The sequence below is a fragment of the Uloborus diversus genome, chromosome 5 (genome assembly GCF_026930045.1).
Source record: "Uloborus diversus isolate 005 chromosome 5, Udiv.v.3.1, whole genome shotgun sequence".
NCBI lineage: Eukaryota > Metazoa > Arthropoda > Arachnida > Araneae > Uloboridae > Uloborus > Uloborus diversus.
The window spans coordinates 6,015,904-6,030,540 of record NC_072735.1 but is presented as its reverse complement, the minus strand read 5'-3'; the positions used below and the strand labels follow the sequence as shown (position 1 = coordinate 6,030,540).

General features: G+C 35.2%; 1 protein-coding gene across 1 annotated transcript in view; it reads right to left on the bottom strand.

Annotated features, from left to right (window-relative positions):
• Positions 1-14,637, bottom strand: part of LOC129222418 (cell adhesion molecule Dscam2-like) — a 161,160-nt gene that overhangs the window by 48,140 nt on the left and 98,383 nt on the right. Inside the window, exons 8-11 of the mRNA XM_054856929.1 lie at positions 10,684-11,091; positions 6,379-6,540; positions 2,514-2,801; positions 1,252-1,377 (exon numbers count right to left, since the gene is read on the bottom strand). Coding sequence (XP_054712904.1) covers positions 1,252-1,377; positions 2,514-2,801; positions 6,379-6,540; positions 10,684-11,091 — 984 coding nt within the window. The remainder of the gene's footprint in view (positions 1-1,251; positions 1,378-2,513; positions 2,802-6,378; positions 6,541-10,683; positions 11,092-14,637) is intronic.

The following is a 14,637-nucleotide window of genomic DNA, read 5'->3' as shown; positions in this document are numbered from 1 at the left end:
ATTTTTTTTCTCTCTTTTTTCGCTTCCAAACTCTCAGCCTAAAAATCTATAACCTAACCCTAGTCAGTTTTACCTCTTCAGGAGTGCAAATGTTATGAGCTGTGTACTTTGTAGATACTTAGCAATACATTTACGCAATACATTTAACTTCAGTTTCACGTTTGTCATGTAGTGTCGCATGGCTAAAGTACAGAAGTAAACAATCTGGGAACTTGAAAAAAATAAAAAATAAATAAAATAAAATAAAAATTAATTTGAATTTTGAAAATTTGAATTCAAATTATGTTTTTCGCAATCACGAGTTGCGACACGACCCGACTCATTGGAGTCATTGTTTCTAGAAACGGCTCCTGTCCCGCAAACTTGTCATTCCTCCTGGGCGGTTATGTGCATAGTGGTGTGTGAAGGCGCGCGTGTGTGTATGTGCGTAGACTGTGCATAAGAGAATGCATGTGTGAGTTTGTACGTGTGTGAGTGTGCATGTGTATGAGTGTGCGTGTGTGTAGGACATGGACACCACCGACCAGGAGCAGCGGATCCGGGGGACAGTACTCTGGACCAGAGGGCGGTGGTGCAGCAGAGGCCTCTGGTACAAGCTGAAAAAGGAACCAAACGCCAAGGACGGTGAAGTGAGAACAATAAACAATCGTGATTGCTCAATAAATAAATAAAATAGAATAAAAAAATAAACAACAACAACAATCGATGTTTCAGATTATCGATGATCATGGCTAACATTAATATTTTATTATCAAAACCATTGGAACATCCACGTTTTTATATATTTTACATTGATATACTATGACTAGCTGCTAAATGGGGGGGGGGGAGGGAATCGATGCAGGTGCGACGATTGACAGCGCATTCCGGGTAATCAAGGGTTGGTTTGACAATGTTTTATTGTAATTCAAACATCAAAATAATCCATATGAAAGTGAATACTAACAAGAAAAAAAAGCAATATTGTCAAAACTTGCTTTTAATATTCGTTTTTTTTTTTTTTTTTTTCAATGTTCGCTAAAAATATTTTTTTTAACCAAACTAACCACAGTTTCTTAATTCGTACTTTTATTTATGTATGATTTATTTGCCTATAAATATAGTTTCAAAATTGCATGACCTCGAAAGTGCAAATAAAAGGAATCATGTCGTACTAAATTTCAAAGTGTTTACATTTCAATAAGTCAACAACTTAACGAAGTGAATAATGATTGCATTTTGAAAATTGTATCTTGCTAATATATTTCTAACCTGTGTAAATCATTTTCTTCCATAAGATATTTGGTGCCGGAAATCCCACAGCAGCACAGTCCATCCAAACAGTATTTCCAAGGACAACAGAAGCATTCCTTGGCTCCACAGTCCATTGCGGAGGCACTGCAAAAATCATTATGATAAATGGATGCGACATTGTTAGATTAAAAATTAAGTGCTTCTAATGATACTCAAAGTGAAAGAGTGATATTTTCTTTTCTTTGCCATTCTTTTTAGTAGATTTTTGGTTACACAACTCCAAATTTTTATTTATTTATTTATTTTTTTATGTCATGTCTAGACGAAGTAGACATAAAAAAATCAGTTTCGTTTATTTTATCATGTAAAATAGCAATTAGGTATCACTTTTGCCATGAAGTATACAAATTGAAACACATCAGTTTACGAAAATACACAAAAACTATTAATATTTAGTAAGTTCTAAGAATCTAATTTTCCTAATTTTTGATGGCAAAAGTAAAAAACGAAAAAAAAAAACAGATTGATAGTAAAACGGTTCATGTTATAAACTATTTGTTTGTTTGTTTTTTTTTTAAATTTGAAATTAATAAATTTTGACAGGAAAGTAGACTATTTTAATGAAAATAGTGCGTGTTTTTTTTTTTCCAGTTATTAAGAAAAACGCCAACATAATAAGCAGTTGGGCGTAACATATTAAACCTTTTCACAATTAGATTGAAGTCGTAATAAATTACTATTGATAGAAAACTGAAAAAAAAATCATTAATTTTAAGCATAATATTTGTTTATTTGTGTTTTTTAAGATTAATTTACATAAATCATCTTAAAAAAACATTTTTATCGTGGCTTTCCATTTATAAAAATTAGTTAAAAGAAAGCACACTTTGCAGTTTGCAACATTGTACCAATAATGACAATTTTAAAATTCGTCTTCATTAGTACTAGAAAACGTACTTATTTCAGTTAACAGAAAAAATTCATTATTTTTTTACTCATTAATTTTGTTTCATTTAGATTACTTTAGATATTTTACCTCGAAAAGCATTTGTTAATGGCTTTTACTTCTAAAAGATTTGATTGTGGTATGTTGCAAAACTAACTCCTACAGCTAATTGATTTTTTAAACATAAATATTATAGTTATTGAGCTCCTTTTTTAAATTTTTGTCAATAAAATCGTCGGTCAACAACAATTTCATTAGTATGCATCTATTTAAAAAAACGTTTGTCAACAAAATTGAAAATAAATACAAGTAATTTTCTAATTCAAACACTCACCGTTAACAATCAACTGCATAGTAAGATTAGTTGAAGAGGCCATATTTGATGCAACGCATGTGTAATGACCTCTGTCCCCAGAAGCGACTTTTTTGAAGGTCACTATCGATGAGTCCTCGAACGTCTGCACCGTCGTCTCTCCATGGGCAAGGAACGGAAGACTATTTTTCAACCAATGAAACCTCAAAGGAGGATCTCCCTTGGTGACCACACACATGAGTTTTGTACGGGATCCCTCGTCAACTGTCACACTCTCTCTGAAGAAATGCGATTCTATCACAGGCGAAACTGCAAGGAGTATTGAGTTTAAGGTCACATAAAAGATACTCTACGCAAATATACTTGACGCATTTGTTGACTTATTAAGGGCAGTTCACTTATCGGCCATCCGTCCCGTCCATCCCGTTTTTTGACGTGACGGACTGCCGACGAAAACAAAGTAGCATTCATATACGGTCGCCGCATATCAATCACGTGGCTGAACTCACCCACCAGAGAAATGAGCGCGCTGCTTGGAGGGAACCAATGAAATGCTGTCCTGCTTTTGACGGCCGTCAGATATCAAAGTTCTTCTGATCGAAACCGGTCCCGTCCAAGACGGCTTGCTGTTAAATGAAACGCGATGGACGGAACGGACGGCTGATATATGAACAGGCCCTTCCGTTCCGTCTATCGCCTTTCTTTCCTCCCGAAACACATTTTCTTTGTTGGTTGCCATGACAGCAAGCCGTCTTGGACGAGACCGGTTTCTATCAGAAGAACCTTGATATCTGACGGCCGTCAAAAGTAGGACAGCATTTCATTGGTTCTCGCCAAGCAGCGCGCTCTTTTCACTGGTTTGTGAACTCAGTCATGTGATTGATATGCGGTGACCGTATGTGAATGCTACTCTGTTTTCGTCGGTAGTCCGTCACGTCAAAAAATGGGATGGACGGAACGGATGGCTAAGGGCCTGTTCACATATCGGCAGTCCGTTCCGTCCATCGCGTTTCTTTCCTCCCGAAACAGATTTTCTTTGCTGGTTGCCATGACAGCAAGCCGTCTTGGACGAGACCGGTTTCTATCAGAAGAACCTTGATATCTGACGGCCGTCAAAAGTAGGACAGCATTTCATTGGTTCCCGCCAAGCAGCGCGCTCTTTTCTCTGGTGGGTGAGCTCAGCCATGTGATTGATATGCGGTGACCGTATGTGAACGCTACTCTGTTTTCGTCGGCAGTCCGTCACGTCAAAAAATGGGATGGACGGAACGGATGACCAATAAGTGAACTGCCCTTAAGAGTAACATTTTTTTTTTTCCTTTCTTTTGCGGGGATGTTTAAGCTTATGCTCTAAAAATTTCTTTTTTTTTTCAGTTTAGAACACAATGCTTAAATTAATTCCATTATGCGGAGGGAAACTTTTTTGCAAATTATGCAGGGTATTTTAGTTTTATGTTAAATCTGCCAAAGACTGCAAAATCTGCATTTGATCTATTTTGCCGAAGAAAATTGATTCTGATTCTACAATCATACACGTTTTGATATTAGTAGCAGTGAAAACTCCCTTGATTATGAAATCGCCGTTTGGGGCACTGTTCATCGAAATGACGCTTTCCAAATAGGAAGGTTTAGGAAGAAGTGCGGTGTTTTGGGCTAATCCAAATTATCAGTTTCCGGAGTTCAATTTCATTGTTTAAAAAAAATTAGCAGTAAAATATTGCGAATAATGAATGGGGTAATAAGTAGCATCAATAGGCCGACAGGATGGTGTAGTGGTTAGACGCGGGTCTCTTACGCCCAAAGTCGCAGGTTCGGTCCTGGCTCTCGTCGGTGGATTTTAAAGATGTTAGAAAACCGACAGTGTCCATGATTATGTGGCATGAAAAAAAAATTCCTCGAGTACTCGTTTGGCATGGAGTATTCATTGGCAAAATTAAATTAACAGTGCTGTTTCGCATCAAATAGAGCCCAGGTGCCTCCATCTAGTGGGGAAACTGGACGTCGAAATTCTCGTGGCAATTGCATCCCACCGATAGTAGTGTCATGTGAAAGAATGGTTGCTATGCTGCAGGATCGAACTAGGTCAGCAAAAGGCACTGTCTCTACCGAAGAGCCATTAGAAAGAAGAAGAAAAAGTAGCATCAATAGAAAAATGCGTCCTTTAGCAATGTTACATAATTATATTTTAAAATATTTATTATGTACATTTTTAGTATTCCATATAATGAAATAAATTCCTTTATGCCGAGAATTAACAGGAAATAATCATCGTTTTGCTGTACAAGCATACATATGTACGTACATACACGTGTTTAGGCGTTTGCAGAAAGCCCTATTTCAATTCAAGGTTGTGATCTTTTGGATGTCAAGACATCGTGCAAAAGCCTTACCAGACATTGGATTGAAAAAAAGGTTTCTGCTAAACTCGAAACAAGTGTATTCAGTAATCTGTATATTTGTGCTACAAAACGTTGATATTTACTGTTTCTGCATAGAATATTCAGAGTGTTAAGTTTATACCAAGTTCGAGTGAAAACATTGCATATAGGAGCTAAACATTTTCCTTAATGTTTACAATTCTTTTGAAATCAGACTTTCGTTTTCGACTCTTTCTCCCTAAGGAACCGCTCTTCTACCCTCCAGCCTTCATTCAATAAAGTCCTCCCACTTTTAGATCAAACTAGTTCAAAGGGGAAGTAAAAACACCCACGCTGGGCTCTAATAAATTCTAGGCAAAGGATTTTTTTATTTTTGGAACGGCGAAAATACGAAGCGAGAGTTACGAAAACAGATTTTTTGTGACAGCTTCAATGAATGTCAATCATATAACCATTAAATTGTTTGTTTTCAGTGTTGAAGAAAACTAACTTTACATAAATTATTCCATGTGTACATATATGCAGTGAGATGGAGAACTATATGTATATTAATATTTAAACGGATACGGGTTTGTACTATTAATGATATTCAAATGTTAAAAATAGCACATTCAAATCCGTTATAGCAAAAGCGAAGAAATCAAATAAAAGGTTCGTTATAGCTGCAATTTCGCAAGAAAAAGTTAAACGATACGTAGTAAATCTTGAAGGTAACTGGAAGCTACGTATTACGTTACATCATATAAATTATCAATATAAGGTTAGCTATAAAAGTTTGCGACTGTATTAACTCCTTCAGACCTGGTGTCCGGTATACCGGACATACACTTTAAACAGCTGCTAATCATTTAATAATTGATTTAATTAGTTGATTTTTCTTGTAGTTGACTCTTTACATTCTACTTATTATATTCTGTGAAATAATTTTTCGTTTTGGGATTGACAACACTGACATATAAGGATTGAGAGATAAAGAGTGGCTCATTTTTCCAACCATGGATTTTCATCTGAAAAGCGAGGTTTTTTTCCTGATTTTTTTAAAAATATATAATCTTTAATTAATCGTTTCAAACGCTTATATTATGTTTTATAATTGTTTGTAGAACATTTTATAATGAAGTTTGTTCGGTATTTTATCGTTTTTGTATATGAAATATTAATTTCAAAAATATAAGTAAGGAAAATTGGACGTGCCATAACTCTTTTAATTTTTCTCCTACAAACTCAAAATTTTGTCTATAAGATACCCTTTACCGTAGTACACTGTGTACCAAATATCAACATTTTTGGTCCAATATTTTTTAATTCCGACTGAAGGGGTTAAAAGCAATTCATTAAAGCATACGTATTCATTTTGCTGAAAAAAAGGTAATCATTTTAATGAGCTCCGTTATTATTTTATTGATCTTGCACTTCCAACAACTTATTTAGCAAACATAAGTATTGCAAAAATTAATTCAATTTCTGAGGACACATTTTGCCCTGTGAATGTGGATAAATATACATACCGACAACGGTGACAAAAGTAGAAGACGACGCAGTTTGTCCATCATTATCTCTAACAATGCAGCTGTAGCCTCCTTCATCCGCTAATCTCTCAACACTCTGAATGGTGAGGCTGCCTCCATGATTAATTTTTTGTCGGTGATTTAATGGCAATAATATTCCACCTGCAAAAAAAAAAAAAAAATAATAATAATAATAATAATAATTTGAATTTTGACATCCTGAATTCAAATTATGTTTTTCGTAATCACGAGTGCGTGTATATGTAGGCGTGTATGTTTGTGTGTGGGGGTATGTGTGTTTGTGCATAGGGGATATGTGTATGTGTGTAGGCATGTGTATTTGCGTCTGTGCGCTGGCATAAGTGTGTGGGGAGTTGTGTATATGAATGTGTGTGTGGGGGTGGGGAATGTGTATGTGTGTGTAGGCGTGTTTGTGTCTGTGTGCAGGCATGAATGTGTGGGTAGTTGTGTGTATGTGTTTGTGTGTGTGTGTAGCTGTATGTGTGCGTGTGTATATGTGCGCGCGCGTGTGTGGGTGTGTAGTTGTGTATGTATGCACGTGTGTGTAGAACATGGATGCAACCTGGAGACGGCTTTCGCTATAGGGGCAGCATCGTGAAGACCCGGTCGACGGTGATGCTGCAGAAGGTGGCGGTGGGAAAAAAAATCAAAGGACATGAAAACAGTCAAGTGAGAACAATAAGCAATCGTGATTGCTCAAAAAAAAAGGGTTATATTACAAATGTTAATTTAGTAATATCTTTAGTCACTGAAATTGATAGAATATGCTAAAACAAAGCATGTACCCAGAAAATACTTTCATTTTTATAAAATTTAATCTTTAATTAATATTTTTAAATGTCTGATTTTATATGAAAAATAACCCATAGTGTGGCTTCACAACTGATGAAATACATCTTGATTTATACAGCGGGGTTGTCTTTTTTTTTTTTTTGCAATAGGTATATCGCCTTTTAATGATTTTTTTTTCACCGCGATCAATTTATTCGCAGAACGAGAATTGTTGGTTAAACAAAACATTCATTTAACGCAGTTTGGACTGGACTGAAAATTTAATATCGTAACCTCAGCGAATAGCTCACTTGTAACGTCAGCAAAAATGAAAAGGACGGTTGAATGACGTTTAAAATTATTTTTTTAAGAGAGAAAATAAGTCAAAATCAAGGGGAAAAAAGAACTTACTGCATGTTTTAGACTATACACTTTGAGATTTTTTTTTTTTTGAAAAGTGGGAAACCATCCAACTGTATTTTACTAAAATATGCATATTATATGAGGCAGTGAGAAGCACCTAGATGTAAGTTTTTTTTTAAGTTTTGAGTAAAACGTGTCTAAAATTGGTAGGCTAGGTAGGCTAGGTAGACATTTGTATGTCAGCACCTGCCAGAGCTACTATTACCATCTTTTGCCGCAAAACAGGGAAGAGGTTCTCCTAAAATTTTGCAATAGTTATCTCAAAATTTTTAGTTTTGGCATCTACATTCCCCTGCTTCTAATTATCTCACATGTATTTAAAGCAAAATAAAGCAAAAGTCAAAATGATTTTTTCCTACTATCGTGTTTCTCTCTTTCTCTTTTTCATTGATCTTATTTAAAACAATTCTTATTTTTCAAAGGGTTTCAACACATTTAGTGCAATTATCGTCAAGATTTTTAAGAAAAAAACTAAACAGGCATTTGGAACAATATACTTTGTATTGATTTTGTATTTGATACCGTAGGTATATTGACACAATGGTTTTGTGCATTGATTTACAAACTTTTTTTACGCAAAAATGGTATAAAAATAGAACTGCACATATGACGATAGCAGCTACATATTTGATGAGTTGAATTCTGAAAAATTAAAAGCTATCTTAAAAAAGAGCAATTTTTCATTTTATATTAAACGTTGAAAAATATAGCCGTTTTACGATAATAGTTTCGTAGCCTTATATAATTACTTTATTTTTTAGCTTGAAATTTAATCAATTTCTTGATCTATGTGTCTCAAAAAAAAAAAAAAAAACAAAACAAACAAACAAGATTTTGTTTTTTACGTTGTTTTACAATAAAAAACACAGTACCCACAATTTTTCTGATAAAGATTTAAACTGAAAGAACAATTCTTCTCCTGAATAAATAAAAATGCATTTGAATAGATGGCAATCATATTGACATAAAAGGGGGAGGTATAGATGGGAACGCGAAAATATGCAGTAACAGCAAAAAAATAGTTCAGTTCTAAAACTCCTCTTCCCAGTCCCACTCAAAATCGATCAAAACTTCTTCTTGAAGGTAAAATGATAGAGCGATTCTTTTTTCTTTGATGGCGTATCAAAAGAATGATTCGAATATGTAGCAGTACAGGAAAAAAAATCCAGATGGAAGAAAAATTTATTTTAAAGGAATGACAATGAATAGAAAATGTTACTTAAAGAAAAGATATGTAAAAAATATTCGTTTGAGATTTCTATGAATTCGGATGGAACAGAGGAAGAAAGACCAAAAAATATCTACTAGAAAATTACTTCCTTTGAGTAGCATGGGCAAACACACCTTTAGTGAAAAAAATCTCTCTGTATCTTATAAGAGCAAATCTTTCAAAGTTTTTACAAAGACGTAGAATAGTTGGGGAAATATGGTTTTCCTTAGATGCATTCGGGAGAACATGTTGGTACAAAAAGTAAACCTAAAAATATGCATCTATTACTGCATTAACGAAGTTAAAAAAGGAATTTCGTTTCTTTTCTTTGGCTATCACGTTTCGTTCTATGGATTGAATATAAGAGAATCAAATTATTTTTCCCCAACCACAACTAGCGATATTATCACTTTTCTAAATTATAATTATAGTTTAATACTTTCTCTTCAATTAGGACTTGGAAAAGAGTGAAAACAGTTGTCTTCTAATACGTTCTCAGAATCTGTGGTCATGAATGATGCATGGTTATGACTGACGATAGCTCAACTATGACTGATGATGATGCTGTATGCATACTTTCGAAAATGTATATTCGTATGCAATAAAAGAAGGTATGTGTAGGTGTATATTAAACTGATTTTTAAAGAAGTCGGGTGCATTTTGAGTTCAAAACAAAATACAACGAGAAAATGAACTGAAATTGTTTTACTATATATCTTAAAAAAGAAAAAAATATATAGTTATTGAAGCTGCGAAAAGTAATAAATCGGAAACAACGTCGAACAAGGCACGTATGGAAAATAAAATGCCTACCCCCCATTGGTATTGGACACTGCATACTACACTTTGAAGATTAATACCCGCTCAAGTTCTCTCTAGATTTCATCTGCGAATTTACCAATTGGATTTGTTATTTTGCCAATTGATTTCAATTTTTTGAAATACTCCGCCAAATCACTAACATGACATGCTTAGATAGATAATGAAAATTACGAAATTCATGTGACAACAATTATAAAGGGAAAGCTGAAGCTAAATTATACTAGTTTGTCTAACATATAATTTTATTAATTAAAATATTTTCGTTAAAAATCTTTTAACGTTATGAGAGCAAAATTTTTGAATCAGGTGTTTGAAACTTTCATAGACACAAATGTACTGCTGTATGCACGTAAAAAGCAAAAACTGCAAATAGTTCTGTTTTTACAAGTCTTGCTTATTTATTTTCCGCCAAAAGATCTAACATTTTATATTGTTAGTAATAAGTTCAAAACGTGTTTCTTCAAATATTTTAAACTAGTGATACCCGCACGGCTTTGCCCGTAATAGAAAAATCATAAGGTCTTTTGGTTCGCCTGTATATTTACAAATAATGTATGGTGAATTTTCTCGCCAGTTGACTTGTACCCATCTTACGGTTCCACGTTATCATAATTTCGTATCTCGCCAATTGGCTTGTGCCCATGTTACGGTTACACGTTATGATAATTTCGTAATTTACTCGTCCATCTTATGATATTTTTTTTCTTAAAATTGGAATAGAAAAAGAACCACATCGAATTTTCGAAAAATCGCTTTGAGGTGCACACCCGCATGCTGCATACTAACTTTGTGCCAAATTTCCTGAAAATCGGCCGAACGGTCTAGGCGCTATGCGAGTCACAGACATCCAGTTATCCAGACATCCTCCGGACAGAGAGACTTTCAGCTTTATTATTCGTAAAGAAGCTCATTTCTGTAGATATTTACCGTTTATCTGCCCACGGCAGTATAGATCTCAATAGTTAAATTTAAAAAAAATATCTTAATGAATTCAAAAAATACACAATTACCCTTAAATATATCAAAACTTTTATATAAATAATGAAATTTTTACTTACTTTTTAACCAACGGATTCCTTTAATTGGATGACCACCGTAAGGACACCTGATGATCAGATCTTCCCCCGAAATGGCTGTCACATTCGACATTCGTCTAACGAAGGGCGGGCCGAAGATGTTGAGTCTGCTGGCATGGAACACGGAACCGACGTCGTTGGAGGCGTGACACTGATACTCACCACTATCCTCCACCCTTGTCTCGCTGATATTCAAGAAGCTGATCACGTGACCCAGCTCGCTAACATTGTCTCCTGCAGTAATCCTGGGACTTTGACCGATAATGCTGTCGTCCAGATACCATGTGACTTGTGGCACTGGATTCCCGGTGGATATACATTTCAGAGAAACAGAATCCCCTGGATGGGATGTATGGTCCGGAAATGCCGATATTAGAGTAGGTGCAACATCTGAAAAAAAATTGATTATTTATATTTGAAAGTATAGATGCATTTAAGTATGTATAATCACTCTCCTTTTATAGTTGGTAGCACATATTTATTAGTTTTCTAGATTATTTATAAATGTGTGAATTACTTAGAAGCAAATGGGGGACACAATTAAAAAAAAAAATAGATGCAAGTGGTACAAGTGCTAGAAGAATGTTTTCTGGCAATAATTCCCTCAGTAGCCCTGGCAGGTGATGTTACACAGCATAATATAAATATATCGCCAGCACCATGGTAAACTAACGAATGCGAAAATTGGCACTTTTCAGGAGAGCCGAAACACTGAATATATTTTTTCCCACCTGACGTTTTTACTTATTTTCAGTGTTTTAATTTTTTATAGATAACCTTAAAAGTAAAAAAAAAAAAAAAAAAAAATCATTTGAAAAACGTGAATTTTCACATTCGTTTGTTTAGCATGGTGCTGACGATATATATATATATATAATGAAAGTTTATTTTATACCTTTGGGTAAAAAAGGAAGGAAAAAAACGCATTTTATGCATATGAGAAAACGGATAAAAAAAAATGGGTTTCCCTTAAAAGAACATCGCTTTTAGTAGAAGGAATGGTAACCCCGGACACCCAGCATCGTAAAACACATCTGAAGCATGGAATCAATGAGCTTATTAATGAGGGGCTAGAGTATCCTGCTCCAATCCTCCTGAAGTTATCTTGCTTCTTCTTCTTGGGGAGTTCTTGGAGAGTTTGCGGAAGTAGTAGGCGTCCAGAAACTCGTTGCCTAAAAACTCCCAAACATGCTCTGTTGGATTAAGGTTGGATATCAGGAAAACACGTTGGACATTTTATTCGTATGATTCCTTCCTCGAAAGGGAATCATTCACCAAGTTAGAACGATGTGGTCTGAAATAGTCATCCATTAACATATGAAGTCATCTTCAATTGCTGCAGAGTAAGGACTACAATAGGTCAGCGGATCTCGTCCCTACTTCGAAGACCGGGTCAGAGTTCTAGTTGGAATAGCATGCAGATCGGTGTGCCCATCATTAGAGATTCCAGCATATACCATCGCACCCCGCCCCTCCCCCCCCACCCAAATCTGACATGTTCGTGCACGAACGCTGGATTGTTTCTAGCGCCACGTTCCCTCCAGATGAAGATACGCCACGATTAGGATGAAGAGAAGAACGGGACTCGTCAGAGAAAAGAATATTGCTCAATTCATTTCTTCTCCAAATCACATATTCCGTTACCCACTCCCTGCGACAATGCCTCGCAGGTAATGTGACACACACCATTGGTCGACGAGCATACAGACCTACAGCGTGAAGGCAATTTCGGACAGTTTGTGTCAAAATTGTGGTGCCAGTACCGAGCGAAAGTGTCGTTGTTGACCATCTGCGACCTTGTCCTGATCTTCATCCAGCATTATTAGTCTCTATAAAACGTTTCCATATCCTAGGAATAGCACTTTGCGAAACAGCTTTAGGTAATGCTGCCTCGGCTTGTGGGTAGTAGTATTTGGGCTCGGTACGTGTTTACTTAGAACTTAAAAAAAAGTTTACGTACACCCTTTTACTTCTTACTTGCTCAAGTAAATAAAAATTGATCAAAACCTTACTTTTGAAAACATGCAATTGTGTGAAGTGTGTTGAAAACTACTTATAGTTTTATATCATGAAGCTTGCAATAAACAAAAACAAACACAAAAAAATTATATTTGACTTTAATTACTCATAAGATTACTTCTATTCACACATGCACAATATATGGATCTTATAGGCGAAAAAAAAAAAGAAGTATTGAGCCTAAGTAGGAGTGGAACCATTGATGAAGCTAAAATAAATAAAAATATCATCTGTCTCTGCGGAAATATTAAGTGTTCTTTAAAATAAATTACTACCAATTCAAGCGATTTAAAGCGTGGGCATTAAATTAACCAAATGGAGTGTTAACCCTTATTAATCTAAATTGTTCTTACAACAAAATTAATTACACATTATATTCAATGCGATAAACACCGTAGCGCATATCCATCTTCTGCAACAATGATATATTTTAAATATAATTAAAACATCTCAAAGCGCACTCATTAGAGATTTCTTTGACTCGCTGGAGGTTTTACTTATGGATTATCAACGCAGCGTTTAACCTACTTTGCGCGATTCCCGGGGGCTCACTGTCAGGCTTTGATTAAGGAATCTTGACGATAGCATTCACGAGCTAACGTCTCTTTTCGCGAGCTTTTGCCCCCAGGGAAACGAAGTATTTCCAGATATTTAATGGCCTTCCTTACTCCACACGCATCGTAGAATGATCATTTGCTATTCTTCGGTTAAATTCTGAATCTCAAGGGGGATAACAAGTGAGTGTATCAAATCTCTGAGATTGTGTTTTGAATTTTCTTTAGAGGGAAGTTTAGTGGATTTCAGATAAAATGCCATGGATCTATCTATATATATATAAATGAATGTTTGTCTGTATGTCATCCATGAACTCAAAAACTACCCCGCAGATTGGGCTGAAACTTTCACCGTTTGTTATTTTTGGTACTGGGAATGTTTATAGACCAGTTCGAAAAAAATCCGATCGATAGTTCCTTTTTTATTCCAATTTAAGTCACAATCCATTGGATAAATACGAATAAAATTATCGGCTGCAGAAATTAATTCGCGTGAAAGATATCATTGATAAGAAGTTAGCTGTTGCCATTTTTCTTGAGTTTGAACAAATAAATTCTTTCTTTATTGTTTTATGGCTTTTCATGCAACGGGGAGATTTAAAACTTTTTCTATTTGATATTTTTAGCGATTGATTGATCTTGCAAACTGCGTGAGTACAAAATTTAAGTATAGTCACGGCTTTACTTGATACCTGGACCGATTATTATGAAAATTGCTATATATATGTATTTTTCCACGGATAAGGTGCATAATATGCTCATTGAAGCCACTCGCCACCAGGTGGCACTGCAGAGTAGCAACTTCTGCCCCGTTCAACCGATTGTCATGAAAATCAGTATAATGATGTTTTTTTTTGTTGGCGTAGCAACACGCGTCGGGTACAGCTAGTTTTATATAAATTTTATTGCGGGAATGTAAGCAGATTTCCATCAAAGTAGACGATTTTTTTTCGTGTTATTCATAAACTTTTAACCAATAAAAAATAACATAATTAGGAAAAAGAAAACATGACGTCTCAAATGAAATGTTTTTACTTAAAATAAAAATAAAATGGGCTTAAAAATTAGTGAATGACACAAACATGACAAAAAACAATGAAAATGCCGTTGGTGTCTTTGAACGCTGCATTTTAAGAGCCATTTTTGGAGGACTGGAGATTGATGGTATTTGGCCCAGGCACTCTAACTTAAAACTGTATCGTTCTTTTAAAGAACCTGATGTGGTCAAATTCTGCCAAAAAAAAGAGAGGCCGGAAAAAAAAAAAAATCTTGGAAAGGCCAGGGCCCACCCAGGGCTGTCGTGCTATTGAGGAAAGACGAAAAAATCAGTATTAATTGAAAAACCAACTTTTCAATTAATGTG